The 27,478-nt window shown below is 40.6% G+C and overlaps 1 protein-coding gene across 1 annotated transcript; it reads left to right on the top strand.

Annotated features, from left to right (window-relative positions):
- Positions 1 to 381: 381 nt before the first annotated feature.
- Positions 382 to 27,288, top strand: LOC5572000 (bis(5'-adenosyl)-triphosphatase ENPP4). Its single transcript, XM_001660055.2, has 4 exons — positions 382 to 1,080; positions 9,090 to 9,771; positions 22,958 to 23,233; positions 23,313 to 27,288. The coding sequence occupies exons 1-4, from the start codon at positions 673 to 675 to the stop codon at positions 23,600 to 23,602; spliced, it is 1,656 nt and encodes a 551-aa protein (XP_001660105.2). The 5' UTR covers positions 382 to 672; the 3' UTR covers positions 23,603 to 27,288.
- The last annotated feature ends 190 nt before the right edge of the window (positions 27,289 to 27,478 follow it).

Here is a 27,478-nt window from a genome sequence, read left to right as displayed (position 1 = left end):
GCAGCTCTCCTGATCGAAACCTCACAAGTAGGGCGTTTTGCACTCCCTTCTCCCTATACAAGCTTTTATAATCAGTAGCAGCGCCTCACGTGAGTGGAACTGAAAGCTACGTACCTACAAGTTTTGAAAAGCTCTTCACTCTAAAAAAAATATCATTTTTGAACGTTAGAGCAGAATTTGATCGCAGGGATGCTTTTCTAAATCAAAGAAAATTAAAATTCAATATTTGTTCTTGAATCTAATATGAAACGGTTATAAAATCCTTAAACTTTTAAACTACTACTACTAACATAAACTACTTTAAAACATTAATCTTTGATCTAAAATATGACCAACCGCATGCAAGTAGCATGTTTTTACCGTGAATCATCATTGATAAACAATCATTCAAACAGCTGCTGTCACTTTGAAGAAACTCTCGTCAGTCGAAAAACAGTTCCAACAACACGAAAAAAATATCGAGAGAACGGAAAAAATCAAAATAAAAATATAAATTAGTCGCCAGAAGGGAGAAAAGTCCAAATCGGAGTGATTATTTCTGTTGAGAACCGCGTTAGTGATTTGTACGGAACAATCGATTAGCAATGCATTTCGTTTGTGTCTGTTCAGAAACGTCGTCAAGGTTGTAGTTGAACGAAGAACAAGGAAAACCTTCCTTCACCTGTCCCAATCATGGTTCCCAGTGCGATGGCCCCAAGTGAATGGCCACACCGATGGCTGATATTCGGGGGACTGCTGGTGATGCTGCTGGGAGCCTCAGGCGTCCTTGCCAGCCCTTCAACGGCCACATCCTCCGCTCCAGCGGCTCTCATTGTCGTTTCGTATGACGCATTCCGGACCGAGTATCTGAGGCGCAATAGCACGGCCTTTATGAACGAACTGCGCCGGAATGGCACGACGGCCGAATATCTGCGGAATGTGTTCCCGACGAAAACGTTCCCGAACCATCACAGCATCGCCACCGGGGTGTATCCGAATCAGCACGGGGTCATTGCCAACGAAATCTACGATCACCTCCGGGGGAAGCTCGAGTACTCGTACGAGATGTATCACTTCAGTGACGACATTGTGCCTATCTGGGTAAGTTGGTATAGGTGGGTCCGCTTATCAGTTATCAGCTTGAAAAGGGTGTCGCAATCTTCACATATCAATCTATAGATTTATTGATACACTCCCGTGCTAAAGATTGAGGTCATCCAAGAAATATACCTACCGTAATCCGGGGGCAAATTGATCACTATTTTATCACTTTTTGTTGTGTTATCCTTTTCAATTCAAATATTGTCAAATAAATTTCTATAGAATCAGTACTCCATTGAACTTATCAGTTGATGTAGTCGACTTTTCTTGAAATAATATTTAACATGTCAAAAAATAGTTTTAATATCAAAAAAATAAAATGACACACTGGGGCGAAATTGATCACCTTATAAAAAAGCAGTTTTAAGAATAAAAAATTACCCTATCTACTAAATTTGGGACTCCTGAATCTGAAAATGATGTCAAAATTCTTACATCTCGAGTATTTCATCGTTTTATTGCAAAATCAAACTTTGAGAATCTGCCTAATACGCCTAAATGTAGGCAATTTCATTGGAAATAAACACACAATACTATAAACGGATTTATGAGCAAAAAAAACCATACTTGCTGTGCTGTATGATATAAAATTTGAGTTCAGCAGTTCAAATTTAAGCGTACACAACATTTTAAACACTAAGGGCCGATTTCTTCACCTTCGCTTAAGCCGTAAACCACGTTTACCCATACGATTAAACCAGGTTTAAGGGCTAAGCGGTGGTGAAGAAACCGCTTATAAGTGTTGCCATGCAGGCATAGCACCAGTCCATTGTTTAGCACCGACATTTCCAACTGCATTGCTTACACCTTCAAGAAGTGTAAATATTTCTATGCAAAACTGGCCTTAATAAAAATGATATAGTTTCCAAAATCATCATAAGACATCTATAAACTAGAAAACATGGAATGTCTGTCTGTGGTGCCAACGAAGCATCCTTGGGAGGAAATGTCTTTTGATATCGACCTAATCAAATTCGCCCCAGTGATCAATTTACCCCCGGATTACGGTACTACACTTGTTTGTGAACGTTTATGAAATCATCCAAGAAATCTTATCCTTCACTTCATATTTTTGATAAACAAGTAGATAAATTCGGCTTTAGGACATTTCTTCGAATGACATTTGGTCGAAAGTACATTTAGTCGAAAGGACATTTGGTCGAATGGACATTTGGTCGAATTGCTTTGGAACACTTATTTTGGTCGAATGACGTTTAGTTGAACGGAAATTTGGTTGAAAGCTTTTCAAATGGTTTATTGAAAGATCATGTGGTAAAATTATAATTGTTCTGAGTTTTACAAAGTTGGTAAGATAACGTATTGTTTTGAATAATCTGAATCATTATAAGTTGTTGAATAAAAAAAGTGGAACATTCTATGTACTCTGGGTTTTTATATCATACATCTATTTATTTGTAATTTGTAATTTGAAGTTATGCCATAATCTAGGATTTCGGGGTTTTTTTTTAATTGACTGTAATATTTAGTTCAAGTGATTTTATTATTCTTTGAAAATATTATCATTTTTTGAAAAACAAGTTATTTTATTACTCAACGTTGTGAACATAATGTTTTTATTTTTTATTCTTTTGAAATGTCATCGTTTTTCGTAATGAGCTGCTGATCTTCATCTAATGGAAGCGTTCGGAGAAAGTGCTCGGGATTTTTCTTTGAATTGCAGGTCTTGCAGATTTTTGAATGCGGATATCAGAATTAAGACGGCAGCAAAAATTTTCTTTAAGGAAAACCTTTATGGCGAAGTGAATGTTAGGTGTCGGTAACTCTACTTATGGCCAATTGGCTTATTGAGACTTCCAGCCTAATAACATTCCTTAAGCAAATATATGGCTTTGATGACAGTGTTCATGACCTCGGGTGAATAACAGAGTTTGTAGTAGAAGCTCTGAATTATTAAAAATGAAAATTGTGCTAATCCTATGTATCGGGTAAGGGAAGACGAGTTGACAGAGGCGACAGAAGTTGGCTTGCTTCTATTTGAAATCAGCTTATTTCGAATTGCAGAACACACCTGAACAAAAATGTAGCATGCAACGTCTAAAACGTCTAAAAGAGGCTGATAAATATGTTGGGAATGCGTCCATCAAATTGAATAACAAAATTTTGCTTATCGCATACAGGTTGTTGGTAAAATAGTTGATACTTTTTCAATTATTCAATCTCTCTTGTAATAGCGACAAAATGCAACTCTCGAGGATAGTCAGACTAAACGTAAAACTTTGTTTCCATAGTATTTTGATTCGATCACTATTCTTTCCCTGAAATGTCGGTTCGATCAAATATTATGTGTTTTCTGTTGCAACTAAATCTTTTCGACCAAATGTCCATTCGACGAAATGTCCGTTCGACCAAATGTACTTTCGACCAAACGCCATTCGACTAAATGTCATTCGACCAAATGTCTTTCGACCAAATGTCATAGATTCGATAAATTCAGGGTGGTCACCAAATCTGGAAAAACGGGAATGAGGCGGGGATTGGAATTTACCGGAAAAAAACTGAATTTTTAGATGGTCACCGGAAAAACAATTGTGAATGAACATTATCGAGCTAGAATTCAACACACCAAAAATAATAAGTTGTAGAAAGTGGCTATGTTTGATTCTATCGTGATTTAGCATCTGGGATTCTGAACCAACGACTTTCGCTGAAATGTATTAAAATATTAATGATTCAATGTTTACTTTGCTAAACTATGTTTCTTAAAAATGTATATATTTTTCTCAATGTTATTTCTTTAATTTATTTAAATCAAATATTTGAAATTGAGGTTTTCAAACTGAGTTTTTTTTCTAATAGAAGATTTCATGCACTCCCCTCCCCTTGGTTATATGCGATCTTGCCGTGATGGGAGGGCCTAATCCATTAGCCCATTAGATGGAAACCAAAGGCGTAACCTGTATAGTGGTGGAATTTTTGTGATCCAACGGACGTTCTGCGTCGTTGATCGCATTGATGCCCATTTCAAATAATTTATCTATTCGAAGTGGATATTGCTACTATTGGCGACGATCAATTTGCGTTTTGCTAACCAGAATGATCCGCAGCCATTCTTACTATTAGTTAGCTTGACACATCGTTATCATATAGAATATCATATACATACGTTATATACGTTATCATATACATAGGGAATACTTCTCTGAAGAAAATGACTAGTACATTTACTGAGTAGAAATAAGTGGCGACAATCTTTTGTAACAATGGTATGAACAAGCTAATTCCAGCTTCATTTTCGCAAAATTTACAAGTAGAAAGTAGGCGTTGTGAAGCATTGCACCGAAAAGTGAATCTTGTAAGAGACTGTAATATATGCTAAAACCTGAGGTAACTTTATTAATGACTATGGAAAGTAAGACGCTTGTTTCGAGAAATTAATTCTTCAAAATAATTTCGACTAAACAGTATTTAGTAATGACACTACATTTCAAACAATTTTTCATGGAGTTGCTGATTTACACAAAGCTTCCTTTTCTCAAAAGCAATGGAATATGGATATTTTTCAAAAACTACCACTTCACAATACTAATGAAAAAACAGTGTTCATATGGGCACCATCGCCTAGTCCGTCTGAGTGTTGGTCCTGGTAGAGGGGAAACTTGGTAGAAGCCAGACCGACGGTTTAGCCTTGACTTTCTTTTTGTTACATATAATTTGCAATTGGATTAGATGGACAAATTGATGTGAAGAATTAGATGCCCATCCAAACACAACGCTTTCTATTTATATCCAATGCCTAGCCCGAGAGCGCATTATGTTTTAGGTAAAGAAAAAGCACACAACACTAGCCAGCAACTGTACTTAGCAACTGTAGTAATTCTTCCGAAAGAGGTGCACTTTGCGAAAAAGGACCACGTGATTATTGAGCTGAAAACGAATTCAGGTTAACTTCTGCGTTCATGAGTCCTCTCATGGCGCCCCAACTAGAGATCGGGGAGTCGTGAGTTCGATTCTCACTGAGAAGACGTGTAACTTTTTCGCAAATCTTCACATCAATTTGTCCATCTAATCCAATTGCAAATTATATGTAATGTTTAGCTCTTCGGTAGTTGTTAAACTTCCACTCGGCTGGTTAGCCGTAAACCACGATTCATAATTAAAAACAAGTATGTTTCTTTTTGTGTTTAATTTGACAGTGGATTTTAAATTTTGACAGTAACTAGTACGGTTTACGACTTATTCGTCCTTCTGTAGCATCGGTATGCTTCGATCCCTCGAATCGTGCTAAGTGAACTATTTTATAGTGTTAGCAACCACAAATTTTGGCTTCTTCTTTTAGAAGCAACAGTGAGCTTCTGTGACGTAATTGTTAACCGAGTCAATCGGTTTACTGCTATACGCATGTAATGGTGCAGAGTTCAGTTCACACGTTACAATCCTAATCTTGGAGGAGACTGACATCTCACCTAAGATAAGCCTTGTACTAAAGAAAAGAATTTTTATTATCCCAATAACTATGTTGAAATCTTTAAAAAAAAAACTTGGAACCCTTGCACACCGTTGTTAGTCAATAAATTAATAATCACATCATGAAAGACCATAAATTAACTAGCTGATCAATGATTAGGCCATACCTATGAATCCTACACATCAGCGTTTAAGTAATTTAATTATTTTTTGTTCGTGATTCAGCCAGATGGCATTCGGCCAAATGGCCGGACACCACGCCATTTATAGCGCCACCATGCCAATGCGAACACGGTCTAAATTACACTTTATCTATCTATCTATATAAATAAAAATGGAATGGTGTTTGTATGTCACGAAATGGCTTACGAACGGGTCAGCGGACTTGGATGATTCTTTCTCCATTTTGTTCGTCAAGGGTTCCGACGTGTTTGTGTGTATAAAAATCCCAGGATATTCACCGGGAAAGTTAAAAAAACGAGCGCGTATGAAACTGTCATTTTATATGGGACGATCAAAAGCGTTTTTCAACAGCCTACTTGATGGCAAGACGAAGTTTGCCGGGACCACTAGTTCTTAATAAGGTCATTAAAGCGAGCGATAGATACTCTGTTTGGCGTTCGACTTCTCAAGAAAAGATCCAATATTCTGAACCAGGGTTGCTCAGGCTACCAAAAACGGAATCCCACTTTATGAGAAAAGTAAAGATCGATTTTTAAATCCAGTAAAATGCAAGATATTTGTAGAAAAAATAAAAAAAAAAATGCAAGGGCTTAATTAGGTAAAGTTTAAAACCAAGTTCTACAATCAAGAACAAAATCTAGTAATCAAATGCATTTTTTTTTCGTTCAAAGTGCCCAAGTTTGTGGTTCTGTATCTCAGCTTCTGGTAGTCCGAATTGGCTGAAATTTCGATGATGAACTACGAATAATCTGAGGTTAACCTGAGCTCATTGAATTTTATTTTATTTATTTCATTTTATTTCATTGATGTACAAGGGGGTCAGGGGCCAAGTTTAAAAACTCACACCTTCCATAATACACCGGGGGTTTTGGAGTTTGGGAAGTAGGCAACGCAACATCTTTGACCAGAAGCTTATTTAAGTTTTGCTTGTACTCTAGACTTCCACTACACGTATGAATGATGCAAGGTCAAAAGAACATTGAATCAGTCACACATATAGCGGTAGTGAAGTATTTTGCCTAAGGATTTGGGAAAGAAGGGATTATGTGTGGTGTAGTTAAATAATTAGTTAATCTGATTTACCTTTCAATTTATAATAAGAAGGATAATTGAAACGTCATACTCATCGTTTTTCAGCTATTACGCAAGGAACGGTGAAGCATGGAGGTGTGATGTGATGAAATGTGATGGTCTGGGGGTGTTTTTCATGGGATAGAGTAGGAAGCCTCGTGAAAATCGACGGACTAATGACGGCATATTCCTACATCAATATCTTGCGGGAAAATCTGGAAGTTTCGCTGATCCAGACGGGCCTTGAAGAGAAATTCATATTTCTCTAGAACAACGACCCGAAGCATACTGGCAAGAAGACCAAGTCTTTCTTCCGGCCTTGTCGAATTAAACCGCTGGAATGGCCTCCACAAAGCCCAGACCTCAACCTGGGACCTGCCAGGGTTGCCAAACTGGTGTTACCAACAAAAATAATTATTTTGAAGCCTTGGAGCGCGCCTGGGAAGAACTAGATCCACAACACCTACAAAACCTGGTGAAATGCATGCTGAAGCGCCTCCAGCAAGTCCTTAAGGCCAAAGGATGGCACATTAACTATTAAATTGCTTGTTATTTTTCTTAAATCATCTTTCCTGGGGCCAAGAAGGAAGTGGGCACTTTTTTTGTCACTATTATTTTTTTTCAATACAAATTGATTTTCTTTTTTTTTTGAGTAAAATTCTTTTTTATCAAAGTTTCGTAAGTGCAACTTTGAAAGAATATCAAAAAAGATTTAAGTGTGTTAACTTTAATTTGAACCAAATCAATGAGAGAAATTCGAAAACTGGTAAGGTGGGCACTTTATTTTGCCTATCAGTGTAGCTTCGTTGATCCGTTGGTTCCGACGGTCGTTCCCGTATCCGCGTTTCCTCGGCCATTACGCTGCTAAGATAAGGGATGTTCTTCCTCTCCGATGAATTATTGCTCGTTGTAGTGGCGAGTTAAATATGAAAACAAGGATAGGGAGAGAAGAAATGTTAGTGATTGTAACATGCTTTATTGCAGTATTGGCCTACACTGAAGTCATACAAAATCCGCTCTTTGGGTTCCCACGATAACAATCCCTGAAACTGATTATGAACCACATAAAATTTATTAGAAAAAGCAAAAATCTTAATGATTTAATGTAGGACAATCTAGCATTATTGCATGTGAGAAATTCTGGGTGATATTCTCACAACGGCCATTTAGAATGGTTCGACGGATGTAGATAAAAGATCATTATGATAAAATTACGGGGCCTTCCTTAACCGAGTGGTTAGAGTCCGCGGCTACAAAGCAAAGCCATGCTGAAGGTGTCTGGGTTCGAATCCCGGTCGGTCCAGGATCTTTTCGTTATGGAAATTTCCTTGACTTCCCTGGGCATAGAGTATCATCGTACCTGCCACACGATATACGAATGCGAAAATGACAACTTTGGCAAAGAAAGCTCTCAGTTAATAACTGTGGAAGTGCTCATAAGAACACTAAGCAGAGAAGCAGGCTCTGTCCCAGTGAGGACGTAAATGCCAAGAAGAAGAAGATGACCGAGGAAATCTGATGTTTAGTAGGTCAACTTGCTTGGATTTTACTTAAAATACCGATTTATCCACGTATTTAGTAGGATTGCGCTGGCCCAACCAATTAAATCGGGTGATATTCGGTTGATCCCTGTGTTAATCTTCCATATGCGTCGGTGCAACAATCGACCGATTTTTCAACCAATTTACTCGGCTGTTGAACTGTTAAATGTTTAATGGGGTAAGGTATTAATTACTACATTGTTAGTAAACCTAAAAGTCTATTTTCAATGACCTGTGAGACGCAGAGACCACCCTCACCCACTTTTGCGCCTCGTGGACTATTGAAAACGATTTGTGTATATTGAATACTACTATTAGAAATAGTGCGTTGGTTTCCCAGTCTTGTTAGTGATTAGAGTGTTAGTAGAGACTGGTAGTAGACCCTGCCGGTCCCTCCCGCATTACGCGTAGTTATCTGGTGTTAGATCATGCGACAGTAACTAAACTCATGCTGAAGGTGTGATAAATCAAGTGTAAAATATATTTAAACATTGAAACACATGTCATTATATAACTTAAACTATTAGACTAACTTACATTTTATTAGTTATAATTACGATAAATTTTCGCGATCAATATATTAAAATTAGAGTAATTTCACAATATCAACAATATGCAATGCCAACTTGATGTATCACCGTCAATCCCATTACCCAAGGGCAGGGTGGTCTCTTTTTTCGGACATATTGTATCTAAATTTTTTAGACATTCAGTTACTACAAGCTTTGTTATTAGTCAAGCATTTAAACGGTGACTACAAACTTTCAATCAATTTATCTCTTTTTGCAGACACTCAACGAACTGAAAGGCGGTCATTCCGGCTGCATGATGTGGCCGGGATCAAATATGCCCTACACCAAAGCCAAGGTGAATTGTACGTACGTGAAAGCGTACAATATGTCCCTTCCGTGGAACGACCGGGTGGACACCGCGTTCCAGTGGATCCGAGATCCTAAGCAACCAGCAAATCTCGTAATGCTCTACATAGAGGAACCGGACTACTATGGTCACATTTACAGCCCGGATTCGGATCGGGTGGCACAGCTACTCATCAAACTGAATGACCTTACCCGATATATTTACGACAAGGTTCGGGAGTTCAACCTTCAGGAGCGGGTAAACGTTGTGCACCTCAGCGACCACGGCATGGATTCGCTGATGCCGAAAAACTTCATCAACTTAACGAGCTTTGTCCCCACGGATGTGAAATACGACCGGTACGGTAACACACCGGTTCTACAGATTGTGCCAAAGGTGAAGCAACAGACAGCCGATCTGTATCGGGCGTTGAAGAATGCTTCGGAGAAGAATGGAAACTTTGATGTGTACACGCTGGAGAATTTGCCCGCCCGGTGGCATTTCAACAATTCGCAGCGAACCGGACCGATAACGGCGGTGGCCCGGTTGGGATACGGATTCGACGATATGTGGGACACGGTCGAGTACTATCGGAAAACGTACAACGTATCAGGTGAGTTTTAGGCGGGTCGATTAATTGGTTGGTTATACAGGGGATAGGCAAAATGATTGAGATATGCAAAATTTTGCCCAATTTCAAAAGCTACTTTATGAAAAATTGATAAAATTAGATGCATCCGAAAACAAACGACAACAAATTTGGTCTAGTTTTAGGAACTTGCTCGGCCATACGTATACCGGAGATGCTCCGGATTTTCCGAAGTCATGTCCAAATGGCATTTTTATCTGTCGCTTGTATGTTTGCGCGGTGTGGAGTTGTATAGATGTTTACAATTTTCCTAAAAACTAGAACCAATAGAAAGTTGAAAGTTGACGCATTAAGATTCGTTAAAAATCTTCAGAAATATGATCATTTCCGTAAAACTGGTTCCATATTTTCGGTCAGTCATGTTTGTGTTTTTAATTATATATTATGTGGAGTTATATCAAACTTCAAAATGATGCTTCCAACAGTATATTCAGAATCATTAGATGCACTGACCACTGCATAGTTGGTTCCAGGTGCCCTGGGAGAAGTATTTCTGTGTAATGCTGGTTATAAAGAGACATCATTTGATTTATTGGGCCGAATTTGGCATAATTAGTTCGATGATTGTTTGATGCGAACAAATTCCGATTCCTCAACTGTCTAGCGGGCGTGTAGAAATTCAAACTAGATAAGAGATTGGTGGAATCAATACGATGCGATACTATATCATTGACAAATGAAATCATGGCTAATTCGCGACGCTCCTTTAAAGTTTGGATGTCAATAAGCATGCATCGAGCCTCGTATGATGGCAGTGGAAACGTTGTCCAGCAATAACATATTGGTTGCTTTATGGACAATAGTATTATAATGGTCAGTAAATGTAAGTTTAGAATCTAATATAACACCTAAATCTCTAATCTTATTGCACCTTTGAACGTCTTGATTTTCTAAAAATACAGTAATCTGTGGTGTATTACGTTTTCTGCTATATGTGATTAGATTACATTTTTTGACGTTTAATTTAAGTAAGCTTTTACTACACCATTTATCAAATATACTTATTTCATTCAGATAAATGTCGCTCTATTTTTTGCTATTGATTTCCATAAAAAGTTTCATATCGTCAGCATAAATAAGAATTTTTACATGTTTTATCACATATGAAATATCATTTACAAACAATATGAATAACAATGGGCCTAAATGTGAACCTTGGGGAACTCCTGATGTATCATGAACAGGTTTAGATAGTTTTCCCTCGAATCTTACTATTTGTTGGCGATCTGTTAAATACTATTCAATCCAGTTGAGGAGTTACATTGCAATTCCCATTTTATTTAGCTTGAAAATCAACATAGGAATATCTAATCTGTCAAATGCTTTACTAAAGTCGGTGTAAAGTGATTCAACGTGGTTACCTCTATCCATTGCATTTAAAGTGTAATTAACAAATTCCAAAAGGTTCGTTGTAGTATAACGACCTTTAAAGAAACCATGTTGTACATTCGTTATTCTATGTTTTATTTGGCTAAATACTTTTTTATTAATGATTGATTCAAATAGTTTTGGAATGGATGAAATAATAGCAATTCCACGATAATTTCGAATATCAGATTTTTTACCAGACTTGTAAATGGGTATAAGAAATGACCTTTTCCATTCTTTTGGAAATCTGCCCTTTTCAAGTGACATGTTGAACAGCCAAAATAATGGTGCTGTAAATTCATTGGCTAAGTTTTTCAGTAAAGCAGGTGGGATTCCGTCAGGCCCTGATCCTTTGGTGGAATCTAAATTCTTCAGTCCTGTTAAAATATCTTGTACCTGTATTTGACTAACACCGACATCGGTTGTAAAATCAGGAAAACTTGAAAAGTGTTCAAAATCACGGTCATTATCCGAGAAGTTTGTATAAGTCTCTTGGAAAAAATCAGCAAATAAATTGCAAATGTCATTTTGATTATCTGCTACTTTATTATCCAATGTCATTTTAGAGACGGGGTTGGTGGTCTGATGGCTACCGCTTCTGCTTCATATGCAGAAGGTCATGGGTTCAATCCCAGGCCCGTCCCTTTCCTCGTACTTTGTAGTTGTATATCTCTCACTTGCTAATATCTTCCATTCTAAATATATCACACTCAAACTATTCGTTCATAGCAAACGCTAGAACCAGAGACGGACAAGAAACCGTTTCCCTAACGCTTCCTACTTCTGCTAACCACAAAAGCAAACCTCTCTGCCATGCCTTTCCCCCAATCCATACACTCCCGCATGAACTGACGTGGATGCAGTGGAATATACGGTCTACGTGGGAGTCAGTTCAATGCATCATTAAATCCTCCCCTTTCCCCTCATTGGTCTGCAGGTGCCATTGTTGCCTAAAAATAGAAGATCACCAGCACTTATACATTGAGGATGCCTGTTAGTCCCAAGCAGTCATTCTGTGTAAGCAGTTGGTTCCTTGTGTAAGTGCAGCTGATCTGGCGATACTGGAGTGCATCCACGGGCGGCCAATCAAGCTCAAGCTCAAGCTCATTATCCAATGTCATTTTAGATGGAAAGTTGTTAGACTTCATCTTAGTTTTAACATAATTGAAGAAATTCCTAGGGCAAGATTTTAAATCATTTTCAATTTTTGTGTTGTACTCTTCAAGTGCAGTGGATATGGCTTGATTAAGTTGGTTGACAATATACAAATAATTTTCTAAACTTTCTTGAGTGTTTTGTTGTCTGTAAATTTTATGAGCCTTTTGCTTACGATTTTTCAAATTTTTTATTTGCTTATTAATCCAGACAGGATTTTTTGACCCATTCCTACGACGTCTCCGCAAGAGTGGAACTTCCATCTGAATGATTTCCGACAAAATTGAATAAAAACCCGTAACTGCATAATCTAAATCTTCCTGATTTTTCAAAAAGGATTGCCAATCTATTCTATTCAATTTCTGTTTGATTCCGTTATAATTGGCGTTTTTATAATCAAAGAAATTCTCAAAGTCATAGTAGTCGGAATTATGATGATTATGAACAAAAATTGAGTACTCGATAGCTGTATGAAACGCTTCATTTTTCCATAGAGGAGAAAGAGATTCGTTCACACAGAAATCTTCCATTATGTTTGAGAATAAGAAGTCCAAATAACAGTTTTGTCGGTTTTTCACATGATTGATTTGATTTAAACCTAAAATGCAGCTCTTTCAAAAATAAGTTGTAATGATTCGTTTTCACCAACAACCGGCAGCAGAACATTTTCGTTTTCGGAATCACGAATAAAATCAACATTACGCTGATTAAAATCGCCATAGATATGCACTTTGAATTCTGGAGATAACTGCGACAAAATTTCTTCTACGGTTTGAAAGAAAATTTCATATGATAATTTGCAAGCATGGTCTGGCGGAAAATACACAGAAGCAAATATATGTGTTTCACCGGCGATATGTGCTTTCACCCATACGTGTTCAAACTCTTTATGTTTTGATGAAACAATTAATTCTGAATTGAATTTCGAAGATGAGATGAGATGCAATGAGAACTCCCCCACCAGACATTCTTTGGGTAAGGACCAGATCGCGATCATCTCTAAATACATTCAAATCGTTACCAAAAACTTCTTCACTTTTATTTTTTTCGTTCCAACTAGTTTCAGTACCCAAAACAACCGAGAAGGCTGAAGTTACTATTCTTTTATAAATTTCGTTCATTTTTGATGCACTCCTCATGCGATTGAAATTTTGGCAATATACCAAAATTTCGGTAGCTTCTGAAGAAGTTTTTGGAAACACATTCCTTTGCACAGCATTACTTGAAATTCCAGATCCTTCATTAGACACATCATCATTATTTAAAATATTACCTAGAATAATTTGTTGAATATCACCCACTATTGGATCGTCATGGTCTACGTCTGGAGACTGCGTCAGGTTGAGCGTAAACGACTGAGAAGTCATCAGGTCCTGGTGAGCATCGATTTCCGCACAATTATTGTCGTCATAATTTGCTTCCTCTGGAGAGAGCGTCAGTTCTGGCGAAAACACGTGTGTCTACACGGGCACTCTACGTAGGATGATGGAGTTGAAAAAGTTCCTTGTGGCATATTTCGTGAAGTTGTGGGGGCGTTTGGTTGGTAGGGATTCAGGGTTTCCCTTTTTTCAAATTGGATCGTTAGTTGGTAGTTTAGCGGTGGACGTGAAAACTGATTTTTTGCTGCTGCAAGTAGCTCACGATCGGGTGGAAGGTGGAAAGAGTTTATATTATTAGCATTGGCATTTTTGCGATTGCCGAAAACAGTACGGCGGGAGTTCATAAAAATTGTGTGGAGAGGGGTATTGACAGAACTGTTGTTGTAAACGTTGTTTACATTACCACCCAAACTGTTGGTTGTAGCATTTCTCGTCGTGTTCCGCTTACGCCGCCTTCTGGCCTTGTCGGCCTGCTTTTGCTGATTCAATCGATGGAGTTGGCGTTTGTCGTATTCCGACCAATTCGCTTTCCATACTTTCCTCGTACCTAAGAGTCGCCAGCCAGAGTTGTTTTATTTGTTTTTAATTGATTCAGAATTTAAACTGGGCGGTGGACCTGCGGTACCGGAACTCGAACCAGAGTTTACATCAGCAGTTTCAGCCAACTCTTGTAATAGGCTTGGCGGTGACTCATTTTCCGCAAATCGGGCTGTGCCAATGCTAACATTGTGTTCGTTGCAATGAGCAGCCATCTCAATGGTTAGGCTACTCAAAGACTGAACCTCGGTACAGATCTTTTTTAATTCATCAGTCAGATCTACCGTCAAAGCCTCTACAAAATCTTCAATATGTTGTTTTGAAGATTTCATTGAAATATCTATTAGACCAGTCAAATGGTTTTTTAGTGCAATCAAATCGTTGCTGGGCATATCATTCTTATATTCTGAATGCTTTTCGGCCACACGCGATAATGCCGATACAGCATTTGGCACGCTCGACGATGTGCTGTTATTAATGCACAGCACCGATTCCTTCAGTTGATGCTCAATTTGGTCAAATAAATCCCCCATTACACTGAGCTTTTTTTAGATCGGCGGCTACTCGAGGATTGGCGTCAGTTTGTGCCCTAATTGAATCGATTAGCTGCTGCTGTTGATGGAGCACTTTGCGGGTGTCAATTCCGGTCTTCAAATTATGCTGGCAATCGCCGCAGAGAGGTACCATAAATGATAAAATAAAACTCTCCTGATGGCGTTGCACGCCAATGCATGCCGCGTGGTAATTTTTAAAGCAGAACTCGCACTTCCATAGGAAGCGATCGTCACTGATATTGCATGATTTAACACTACACTGCATTTTTACCGGTCGCGCGCGATTTTTGTGAACAGCAAAAAAATAAATTAAAATAACTACGGAGCGCTTAAAAATGTGTCTACACCCGACGACTGACTCAACTCGACTATTTCCAACCATCAAGAGGTTATGGGCGACTCACGCAAGGATTCGGTCCACGGGATCCCGCTTTTCTCGGGCACCGGTCTCGATAACTGGCGTTTTCGAGTGGAGAAATATTTGAAGTCCGTGAAGCTTTTGGATGTACTCAAGAACGATCCTCCGGCGGAAGTGGCCGAGCTCACGAAGTTCCAGGAAGATGGCGGTAAGGCGGCGTACCTGCTGATCTCATTCATCCATGACGATCTGCTGGATCTGGTGCGGGACAAGGAGACGTCCAAGGAGATTTGGAATAGCCTTGCAACCGTCTACGCTAAGAAGTTCGTCTCATCGCAAACGTTTGTCAGGAAGCAACTTGCGAAGCTGCGGATGTTGGAAGGTGCGTCCGTGAAAGATCACCTGAAAACCTTCGAAGAGCTGATCCGGCAACTGAAGCTGGCTGGAGCGAAGCTTGAAGAAAACGATATTATGTCCCAGCTGTTTGCTACCCTTCCCGAGTCGTTCGATCTGTTAGTAACGGCATTGGAAAATCTAGGTGAGGAAAATCTCAAGCTGGATGTTGTTCGCGAGCGACTTCTTGCCGAGGAGCTCAAAAAACCGACCGGGCGGATTCCTACCAAGAAAATCCTGCAGCATTTCAAGGATCAAAGCAAAAGCCTGGTAAGTTCACCGGAAAGTGCAATCATTGCCAGAGGAAGGGACACAAGGCCAAGGACTGCCGTGTGAAATTATAGACGGATAGGCACGCTGAAGCTAACGCAGCTTCTTGAGGTAAGGCGGTGGCTTTCACGAAGCTGAAGCAACCTGTCGTCATTAACGTGGCGAAGGACGATCAATCCCTGATTTCCTGGCACCGAGGCACAATCAAAGGCGTCAACAGGGAAGGTAACTATATCAGCCTGAATGATGTCCTTTTCGTACCTGATCTTCGAGCGAACCTGCTATCTGTAATGAAGATAGCAAAAGCGGATCTGGATGTCACATTCACGAAAAAGGAAGCAATCCTCAAGCACGGTCGTGATCTGATTGCGAGATGTCCTATGCGGGGAGACTTCTACGAGCTCGATCTCCGCGTCAATACTGTGGCGGCCAACATGTGTGGAGCTGTAAACGGTAATCTGTGGCATCGTCGACTGGGCCCATTTGGGGAGCAAGAGCTTGCAGGCACTCGTCAAGCATGACATGCTAACAGGTATTCCTGAGGATCCAGGTAAATTTGATTTTTGCGATGTTTGTGTTCTCGGAAAGCAGTGCCGAGAACCATTCACGGGTACTAGAGTGCGTGCTGCAAGACCTCTAGAACGAGTGCACTCCGATGTGTGCGGTCCAATCACACCAGCGGCTTGGGATGGTTCTCGGTACTTTGTCACCTTTATTGATGATTACATGCACTTCGCAGTAGCATATCCCATAACGAAGAAGTCCGAGAGTATGAGGCCATGGTTAGTGCTGCTCTGGGGCATTCGATTTCGAAGTTGACTGTCGATCAAGGGCGCGAGTATTGCTCCAACGATCAACGGGATTTTTGCGTTTCCAAGGGAATCCAAGTCGAGCCAACCGCAGCGTACACTCCACAGCAAAACGGGGTATCCGAACGGTTCAATCGGACAATTGTCGAGAAGGTACGTGCGATGCTGATTGAAGCCAAAGTTCCGAAAAATTTGTGGAACGAAGCAGTCTTAGCGGCGGTATACCTGACAAACAGGAGTCCAACGAACGCGGTATCATGTTGGAAGACTCCTGCAGAAATGTGGACTGGTCACAAGCCGGACGTGAGCAAATTACGTGTTTTCGGCTGTAAAGCGTTTGCATGGGTGTCCACGGCAAAGAGAGGGAAACTGGACCCGAAGAGTAAGCCTGCTGTGATGATCGGCTATGCGCCGAACGCCTATCGCCTGTGGGACAAAGAGAAGAAGTTATTCTTGGCCAGAGATGTCAAGTTTTATGAGAGCAATTTTCCGTTTGCCACTGAGATGCGTGACGAAATTCCTTTGGTTGTGGCTCCGTACGATTTCAAGGAACAAAATGATGTGGAATGCGTGCAACCCTCTGAACAGTCCGTCCAATCTGATGAGCCGCTGGTGGCTCAATATAATGACATCCTGACTGACGATGAAGAAAGCGAGGTTGAAAACGACGGAGTTGAAGCTACCAGAGCGCTCCCTTCGCAAATACACCGTGGTTCAAACCTCGAAATGGAATCCCCGAGGCGTAGCGAACGGGAGCGCAGACTCCCCGGTAAGTTGAAAGTATTTCTGATTGGAAAAATTTTCACTGCCGCGCAGGCCCATTCTACAGATAAAGTCCGAAACCTTCCTGATGTGCCATTCGACGGTTCCGTGGGACAAGATGAGGCCGAACGTTTTATCTTCGATGTGCCTGAGGCGTACAAGGAGATCGTTGGACGGGCCGACGAAGCCCTTTGGCAACAAGCGGTCGGTGAAGAACTGCAGTCGCTAGCGGACAACCATGTTTGGCGACTGGTAAGATGTCTTGCTGGTGTGGTTCCGCTTAAATCGAAATGGGTCTTCCGAATCAAGCCGGACGAGCATGGCGAACCAGTTCGTTACAAGGCGCGCTTGGTAGCGAAGGGGTGCCAGCAGAAGCCCGGAGTCGACTACAACGAAACGTATTCCCCCGTAGCGAAGTTGGCCACGATACGTGTCGTTCTTGCTGTAGCAACCCACCGAAGGATGGATGTTCACCAGCTCGATGTGAAGACCGCATTCCTGTACGGTGAGCTTGAAGAAGATGTCTACATGGCCGTACCCGAAGGAGTCACGGCCCCTCCGAATCTCGTCTGCAAGCTGGAGCGATCACTGTATGGACTTAAGCAAAGCCCTCGCTGTTGGAACAATAAGCTGAATGACCTTCTGCTAAATTTCGGTTTTACTCGTTCCCGGCATGACTACTGTCTGTATACCAGGATCGACGATCGGGGGGGGTGGGGGTGGGGGGTATACATCATCATCTACGTAGACGATTTGCTCATCGCTAGCGATCGGCTGGACCTGCTAAAGGAGATCAAGCGTGCTCTTTCCAAGAAGCTCCGGATGACGGATTGCGGCGTTGGTAATCATTTTCTCGGAATCAAGATCCGATACGATCAAGCTACTGGATGTATGTACCTGATACAAGAAGCTGCTGTGGACCGTGTTCTGACGAAGTTTGGGATGCAAACCAGCAATCCAGTCAAGACCCCGATGGAGAAAGGCTGCTTACTGCCCGCACGAGTTGCGAATCCTGTGTCGCATCCCTATCGTCAATTGCTGGGCAGCCTTATGTACACGATGCTGTGTGTCCGACCTGACATATGTTATGCGGTTGGATACCTGGGTCGTTTCCAAGTTCAATCTGGTGAAGCCCATTGGCAAGCGCTGAAAAGAGTAGTCCGTTACATGCAGGGTACGAAGAAGCTGAAGCTCAAATACAAGTTGAACGACGACGCTGAGGCACTGGTCGGTTATGCGGACGCCGACTGGGCATCGGATGCTGAGGATAGAAAATCCGTTAGCGGCTACATCGTCAAGGTTTTTGGGAACACCGTGTCCTAGGCCAGCCGCAAGCAACAAACCGTTGCACTGTCGTCATGCGAAGCTGAGTATGCAGCTTTAAGCGCCGCGGCTTCCGAAGGGCTATGGCTGCATGGAATCCTCGAAGACCTGAAGCAAGTCCGACCAGGCACGGCATTCAAGTTGTTCGAAGACAACCTTGGGTGTATTGCGATGGCCACAAACACTGAAAGCAAGCGTGTGAAGCACATTGATGTGAAACACCATTTGCGATCATGTGGCTCAAGGACGACTTCAAATCAAAGCAATTGGTACCGCAAACCAGATAGCGGACACGTTCACCAAGGCCCTGGAACCTGGACGGTTCCGCGAACTGAGGACCCTCCTAGGACTTACCGATTCAGGGGGGGGGGGGGGGTGTTGGAGTAAATCGGTAACGCAGTGTGCTGATGACCTCCTTGGAGACCGATGGTCTCCCTAGCAACCGAAGTTTTCTTTAATAAATAACGGTGCAATTTTTTTCATTCCTGTTCCAGTCTTCACTCAAGCTAGTTAAATAAAATTCCTTTCTGCTCTTAAAATTTTGTTCCGGTTATTTCCAACCATCAAGACATATCAATATGGATATACAGTCACAGAAATTAGTTACTCAGCAAATGCTTCCAGAAGCATCACCTTCTAAAGTCTTGATATTCGATGGGTAATTTATGTAATTCCGGACATGTTTTGAATTAGCCACATCTCCCGGGGCTCCTGGTCCCACCCCTAGAGTAGTCATGGCAGTAGGCGGTTCTGGAAAAGTTTCCGGAAGCATAACCTACAACAATCTTTGAGTTTGATTCCCATATTGGTATGGTTCCGAATATGTTCCTAATTGGCCACTACCCCCAGGGCACCTAGAACCTACTATAGAGTGGTCAAAACATCTAATGGTTCTGAACATGGTACCGTAAGCATCATCGTGGAATTTGAAGGTCATTTGGATATAGCTTCGGATATTATTTACATGATTGGAAATACAAACATATTTTCTGGAACGTGTTTTACGGAAATGGTCATATTTCTGAAGATTTTCAACGAATCTTATTACGCCTGCCGGCATACAACTTCCTATTAGTTCTAGTTTCTTGGAAAATTGTAAACATCTAAAAAGAATGCCATTTGGAGATGACCTCGAAAATCCGGAACATCTCCGGTGTATGGTAGCCAATATGTATGGCCGAGCAAGTTCGTGAAACTACACCAAATTTGCTGACGACTGCTTTTGGATGCATCCAATTTCATCAATTTTTATAAAGTTATGATCATGCGAACTTAGGCAAAATTTTGCCTATCTCAATCATTTTGCATATACCCTGTACCAGGGTTGTTATTAGTCACCGGGTTCGACAGACTATCAGTGACGGCGACGAAAAATAAATTTTTTTCGTCACTAACTCAGCTCAGCGCAACGAACGACGCCCAACTACCAGCAACCAAGCAGCTCGTCGCGACGAAAAATCTTTGCCGTTTCTCTTTGTCTGTGTTTTCGTTGAACATGTTCAGCTTGAATGGAAAGGCGGTGCTAATTAGAAGGCCGACCAAAAAAGGAACTCGCAAAAAAAACAGCGCGCTTCCGGAGTTTTCATTTTTATTTTCATTTTGCAGCGTTTGGTGGGGCAATGAGAGCGCAAGTCAGTCCAAAGCCGGAGGAAGGGATAGGTAATGGCCGTAATAGTCTATGGGGACCACTTGAACACCATAGGAAAGGATAAGAAGGGTTGGGGTAGGGTATAGGGAATTGGAGAAGACTTGACACAGAAATGCGATTAATGCTGCAAAATGTAAATGTGCTGAAAGCAATTTAATTTGAGTATTGAAGTTTGATTTGACTTATTAAAATTCCAAATAGATCGGCCATTGTACAAGTAAGAAAGAATATGCTGATCGCTTTCTAGACATTTTATAAACAACAAAATAATAAAAATATGAGAGTGATGCTGAGGGCTGCTGATGGCACGATGCGACGCTTTAGGAGATTTTGATACTGATTGAACATTACTATAAAGAGCGCAATTCAATCGATGTTGATAACTTTACAAACTTTATCTGTTTTTGTACTGATCGACGATGCTAATTTATATTATTAGTTAATTTGTTTGTGTGATCTAGGTGTTAATAATGGAAAAAATTTACATACCCTTGATGATAATACTTCCCTGACCAGAAATATTATATTTTGAGCAACTTTTTCGAAGCTATTCTATCCAGGTATCCATGTACTGCTTTCAATCCTGAAATTATTCTTATTGTGCATGCTCATGCATTATATTAGTGATGCTCATAATCATGCAACACATAAGAAGGAGAGAAAAAGAGAATATAGGAACAGTGATTAGTAATGAGTTAATTATGTAGTATTGTTAGAATTATAAACAATTAAACAGTAGTAATGAATAGCTTATAAAATGACTTTGCAGCACAGCTGAGCCTTTCGGATCGTAAGACCGATGTATTAAAATAATTCGTTTCGAAATTGTCCGCGTGGTCTTCTAGTGCCCCTATTAGATAAGAATCAGTCATAGACATACATACCGAATGCTCGCCATGACCCTATGACCAACATTTGTAAATATATAGCCTTAGCTGATGTGGCTTTTCTAATAGGTAGTTCTTTCACTCATTGATTGTTTTCAAAACCTTGTCAAGTATAGAAAATTGATTTTATTTCACTTATTACTACATTGAAGCTACATTGTACTTATTAAGTATTAGGTATTATTTAATGTTTCTATCACTATTGATATTATCAAGGCCAGAATTCCCAGTGTTTGAAGAATTTTATAGTACTAGAACACCATAGAAGATCGCTAAATATTACCTAATCATGGAACGGCTTTTTGCTCTATTATTTTAGGTAGATGCTATTGATCTCCCTTTGCTCCTATCCGCAACCCGGTGCACGCGCCCTGTTGGTTTTCGGAAACCTCGTAGAAGATTACAAACCGTCAATGGCATTCCCAATTACTACCCCACATTGCACATTCAAGGGTCTGATTGTGCTCCTAACCCACCCTCAGTTCGTAATTTTCTCGCCAGCTTGAAATTATGTTTTCCCGAAGTGAAAGTAATGTTGATGAGTGAAAGCCTTCTGCAGCCCAACTGCATAGTACAGTAGTTTAACCAGAATCTTTAGGTCAAAAGATAAAATCTAAATTTTGTAATAAAAAGGTTGCCATTGCTTTGATATTCACCCAACATCTAATCAAAACCAGTGCTGTTAAATGTCATGAATATCACGTGACTTTGACATTTGAACATTGCTAATATCATCTTTCCCTGTGGAAAAAGTCATCGGAAAATGTTTTTCCTGGTGACCATTTTTGAATAACTATTGGTTGGTCATATTTGCAAATGCTGTATTCCGCATGGGAAAGTGCTATAATCTTATATTCTTTGAAGAGACCCCATGAAATTTTGGCGGACAAATCTGGAAAGTATTCAAAATCAATGAAACAGCCAGTCAAGTCATCGTGCAAAAGTTTGGGTTCACCCCTCAGTATGGTGTATCGTGCAAAAGTTCGGGTTCACCTGAACTTACTTAAATCTGTGAAATCTTAAACCAATCATGTACGCGCCATTATTTGCGCTCAGAAAAGCTTTAAACTATTAAAATCGGTTGAAAAATGGCAGAGATATTGACAAAAATGATGTGCGTGCAGCTCAGGTGAACTCTTGAAATTTCAGAGTTTATCTAGGAATTGAATTGTGGAATCAGAGATTCCAGTCAGAATTCTGGTATTTCAGTGTAGATCCTTTGATAACAGTATAAATCTTGGGATTAAAGTGTGGATCTTTGGATTTCAGTATGGATGTAAATCCTGGATTTCCAGTGTAGATCCTGGGATTCCTGTGTGGATCCAGGGATAGTAGCGTGGACCGTAGGATTTCGATGTAGATCCTAGGTTTATAGTGTAAATCTTTAGATTCCCTTGTGAATAATGGTGTTCTAATGTGGATTATGAGATTCCAATGTAGATCCTTTTGGGAATCCTATGAGAATCTTTCTAAAATATTTCAAGAATCCTTCCTGATAGCTACTGGAATCCTTCAAAAATCCATTTGGAATCCTCCCTGATTTCCTGAATATTTCTTAAATCCCTTAACAATCCTTCCGGTTTTCTAAAAACCTTACTCATCAGTAAGATTTTTTCTTTGACGAAAACTGCACCGAATCCATAGTTTTGCTGTTCCCACGCTAACCAATATACATGCTAATTTCAAATTCTTTTTCTTTTTTCACAGTGACTCCGGAATCCAAGTACGGCGTCCATGGCTACGACAACGACCTCCCGGTCATGCATCCGATCTTTTTCGGCTATGGCCCTCGAATCCGGGAACGAACCATGGTGGATCCATTCGATACCGTTGATTTGTACTACCTATTCTGCGAGATACTAAATCTGAAGCCACCGTCCTATCTGGCGGGTCAACGGCAGCACATTGCAGGCGTGCTACGAAATGACTCAAGAGACGACGATGGCAACGGGGACGGACCCACACGAACCGGTACTCTAGTCGGTAAGCGTAAGGAAATCTAACACATCATTTGTATTGGCTAACCTTGGTGAGCATCGTTTCCTTTTCCCTTCATTTCCAGTCATTTTTGCCGGTAGTTTGGTGGGATCATTTGCACTGGTGAGTCTGTTGGCATACGTTGTCCTCTGGCAAAGGCGCCGCCGGGAGAACATGGTTCCGCACTATCTGTACGACGAGGCGGAATCTTTTTTAGATGAGGGTAACAAACTGCTGCCGGCGGCCGCCCATCAGCAGCAGCAACAGTCCCAGTATCAGCATCCGCCCGCCAGCAATCACCGTAGCCATCAGCACCATCATCAACTGCGGTCCAGTGCGTCCATCAATGGCGATGTGGTTTCGATAGACGTTTGAAGGCGTCCTGGTCGTTGTTCATTCCTAGTGTTTTCTGTTGTGTTGTCTTCGTTTTAACATGGGTGTACGTCTCACGTTGTTTCCGTTTTGGCGCCGAGGCAGTTTTTAGTGAACGTAGAAGAAGGTCACATTATGTGGTAAGTGTCATCGATCGCATCTACTTCCCTTAGAGAACATCCCAAGTAATCGAATGGTTTCTTTAATTCGTCATGCGTGCTAATATGGGGTTATTATAGAGCTGACATGCCCTACATTGGCTGTATGATAGCCCCTGATGGTGTCTCATATCAAATTGCCTTTTTTTCTTTGATGCAATTTGATGTGAACCCTGTAAGCCCAAAAAGATGAATTACTTGGGACACTCCTATCTTATTCTACGTACCAATACATATCAACTACATTGTAGCGTGTAGATTTTAGTTCCATTGTTTCCGCTCCATTACCTGTTAACACGATTGTTGAGATAATATTTTAGAACCCCGAACCTACGAGTATTCCGACAATACCTGGCCTAGGGAGCCCGTCCTCCATTACGTGAATTGGCAAAAGGGAAATTTATTTGGCGAGGACGTTCTCCCAGCCCATTGATCCTACCTAGAGTGTTGCACAGTGTTTAAAATACTTATTCTTTCTCGTCAATTAATGGCCCCGCGGTTCCAGTACTGACTAACAAAAAGGGGGGTGCACCTTTATCGGAATTTAGGAACTTAGATGAGAGTAGCATTTTTATCCATTATGATATCAAAAAAGCACATACGAAATAACATCGAAATATGAATTGATGAGTCGTTGGACCAGAATGTAAGACATACCAACTGTAAATGTCGGTCGAGGGAAAACTGAACTGAACGAAAGGAACTTCCCACAATGGTAATTTAAATAAAACTACACAAATTCTTGATTTACACGAGAAATTAGGCCTTTCAGTGAAAATGAGGACAAACGGTAGCTTATATTTGCGGAAACGTATCAACGCCTATTTCAGTGAAATCGCGGTGAAATACTTTTGGCATTACGTAGAAAAAACCTGTTGAAATTTAACGAAAAACGAGTGATTTTTTTGGGCTACGAAGGAGTCCTGTTCATATTTCGGTGGAAACTCTTCCTGGCTTTTGGAGGAAATTCTATTCGAAATTTGGAGTAAATCCTGTCCGGATTTCGAAGGAATTCTTGTCAAGATTTCGGAGGAAATCCTTTCCAGAATTCGGAGGACGTGCTGTTCGGAATTCGGAGGGAATCCTGTCCGCATTTCTGAGGAAATCCTATCCGGTTTTCGAAGGAAATCCTATCCGGTTTTCGAAGGAAATCCTGTCCGGATTTTGAAGAAAATCCTGTCTGGATTTCGAAGGAAATCCTGTCCGGATTTCGAAGGAAATCCTGTCCGGATTTCGAAGGAAATCCTGTCCGGATTTCGAAGGAAATCCTGTCCGGATTTCGAAGGAAATCCTGTCTGGATTTCGAAGGAAATCCTGTCTGGATTTCGAAGGAAATCCTGTCCGGATATCGGAGGAAACCCTGTCCGGATTTCGAAGGAAAGCCTGTCCGGATTTCGAAGGATATCCTGTCCGGATTTCGAAGGAAATCCTGTCCGTATTTCGAAGAAAATCCTGTCCGGATTTCGAAGGAAATCCTGTCCGGATTTCGGAGGAAATCCCGTTTGGATTTCGGAGGAAATCCTGTCCGAATTTCGGAAGAAATCCTGTCCGGATTTCGGAGGAAATCCTGTCTGGATTTCGGAGGAAATCCTGTCCGGATTTCGGAGGAAATTCTGTCCGGATTTCGGAGGAAATTCTGTCCGGTTTTCGGAGGAAATACTGTTCGGTTTTCGGAGGAGATCCTGTCCGGATTTCGGAGAAAATCCTGTCTGGATTTTGGAGGAAATTCTGTCCGGGAAAATCCTGTCCGGATTTCGAAGGAAGTCCTGTCCGAATTTCGGAGAATATTCTGTTCGGATTTCGGAAGAAATCCTGTTCGGATTTCGGAGGAAATCCTGTTCGGATTATGAAAGATATCCTGTCCGGATTCCGAGGAAATCCTGTACGGATTTCGGAGGAAATCCTGTCTGGATTTCGGAGGAAATACTGTCTGGATTTCAGAGGAAATCCTGTCCGAAATTCGGTGGAAATCCTATCCGGATTTCGGAGGAAATCCTGTCCGAATTACGGAGGAAATCCGGTCCGGATTTCGGTGGAAATCCTGTCTGGATTTCGGTGGGAATCCTGTCCGGATTTCGGAGGAAATCCTGTTCGGATTTCGAAAGACATCCATTCCGGATTTCTGAAGAAATCCTGTTTGGATTCCGGAGGAAATCCTGTCCGGTTTTCGAAGGAAATCCTGTCTGGTTTTCGGAGGAAATCCTGTCCGGTTTTCGGAGGATATCCTGTCCGGATTTCGGAGAAACTCCTGTCCGGATTTTGGAGGAAATTCTGTCCGGGAAAATCCTGTCCGGATTTCGAAAGAAGTCCTGTCCGGATTTCAAAGAAAATCCTGTCCGGATTTCGGAGAATATCCTGTTTCAGAGGATTTTTTTTCGGGATTTTATAAGACATCCTTTCGCAATGATTTCCAAGATTTTGAAGGAAATGGTTTCGGGATTTCTACAATCTAATGGTAATTCGAAAAAATGTATATACGTTTTATAATGAAATCCCACTCTACTCTCAATTGATTTAATCGATAATATACATAAGCTTTCATTTGTCCTAAATTTCACTCGAAGGTCTAGGGTACACAACATGCAATAAAACCAGTGTTACCAGCCATTTGCCATTGTTGTTCCAAACTGCTGATAATAAAAATGGAAACGAGACGTCAAAAGTGAAAAATGGAAGCAAACCGCAGATCAGCCATAGTAACAAGTAATTATTTAATAATTTAAACATTGTATATTCTAATGCAGACGATAATCCGACATTGAAAGCATGTACATAAGGATAAAACTAATTTAAATATGAAACTCTATACAGTTATCTTTATATTGCAGCACCTATCAGTGAAAATCTATCGCTAAATCAGAAGCAAACCAATCATTCGATGGTTAAATTAATTTTCCATCAATGAAAGAGAAAAAGAAACTATACGAGAACGAATAAAACGACAAATGGTTTGTGAACTCTAATAAGGTGATTCGAGACAACCACAAAAGTAGTGGGAAAGTATATATGAATAAACTTCTTGTGATATTTTTTATACCGATAGAAGAAAACTTCCTTAAAGTTGTAACAATACACATTACCTTTTAAACTATTGTACTATGTGGGATTGGGTAAGCAAAAAAACACACGAAGAGGATGAGACTATACGTTTTAATAAAGTGATCACTAACAATTCTTACAACCTATCGAAACCTGACTTACGTGATTGATTATTTATAATGTGCATAGGAATTTTTTTCTTGGGATTAGTCTTTCTTGTTCTTCAACTCCTGTCGGGAGTGCATACAAACGGTACATTGCAAAGAATAATTCATTCATACCAATTTGCATAGACATAACTCATAACACGGTGACATATTGACTAAAGCAGAGTTTTTATATATTTCGGTTTCCCACGATATGCTACTGAAGTCACTTGCACACGGAATACAAGCTGCCGACTAGGTTTCGGTGGTCCCAAGTGTCTCTACTTGAGTGACAAAATGGTAGCTAAACCATACAAAACTTAAATGGTTCAATAAAGATACAGAATTCCCCTGTCAAAAAACTGCAAAAATGTTTTCGAAAGAACTGCCCTTCAATACCCAAACATTTCAGATTTCATCACCAAATTTTGAAACGCAAAACGAATCGCCGAGATTCAACAGATTTCGGCAATCCAATTATTTTACCGAGATTCGGAAAATAATTGCAAAGATATCAGCTGTTGGGTTCTTGGCAA

Source organism: Aedes aegypti, chromosome 1 (assembly GCF_002204515.2).
Source record: "Aedes aegypti strain LVP_AGWG chromosome 1, AaegL5.0 Primary Assembly, whole genome shotgun sequence".
NCBI lineage: Eukaryota > Metazoa > Arthropoda > Insecta > Diptera > Culicidae > Aedes > Aedes aegypti.
Note: the sequence above shows the minus strand (reverse complement) of the source record. Positions and strands in the feature narration are given on the sequence as shown.

What these genes read in the sequence shown, in the direction of transcription:
- LOC5572000 (XM_001660055.2), top strand. Translation starts at nt 673, where the DNA reads ATGGTTCCCAGTGCGATGGCCCCAAGTGAATGGCCACACCGATGGCTG. An exon ending in ACGACATTGTGCCTATCTGG is followed by an intron (nt 1,081 to 9,089) that starts GTAAGTTGGTAT and finishes CTCTTTTTGCAG; the next exon opens with ACACTCAACGAACTGAAAGG. An exon ending in GAAAACGTACAACGTATCAG is followed by an intron (nt 9,772 to 22,957) that starts GTGAGTTTTAGG and finishes CTTTTTTCACAG; the next exon opens with TGACTCCGGAATCCAAGTAC.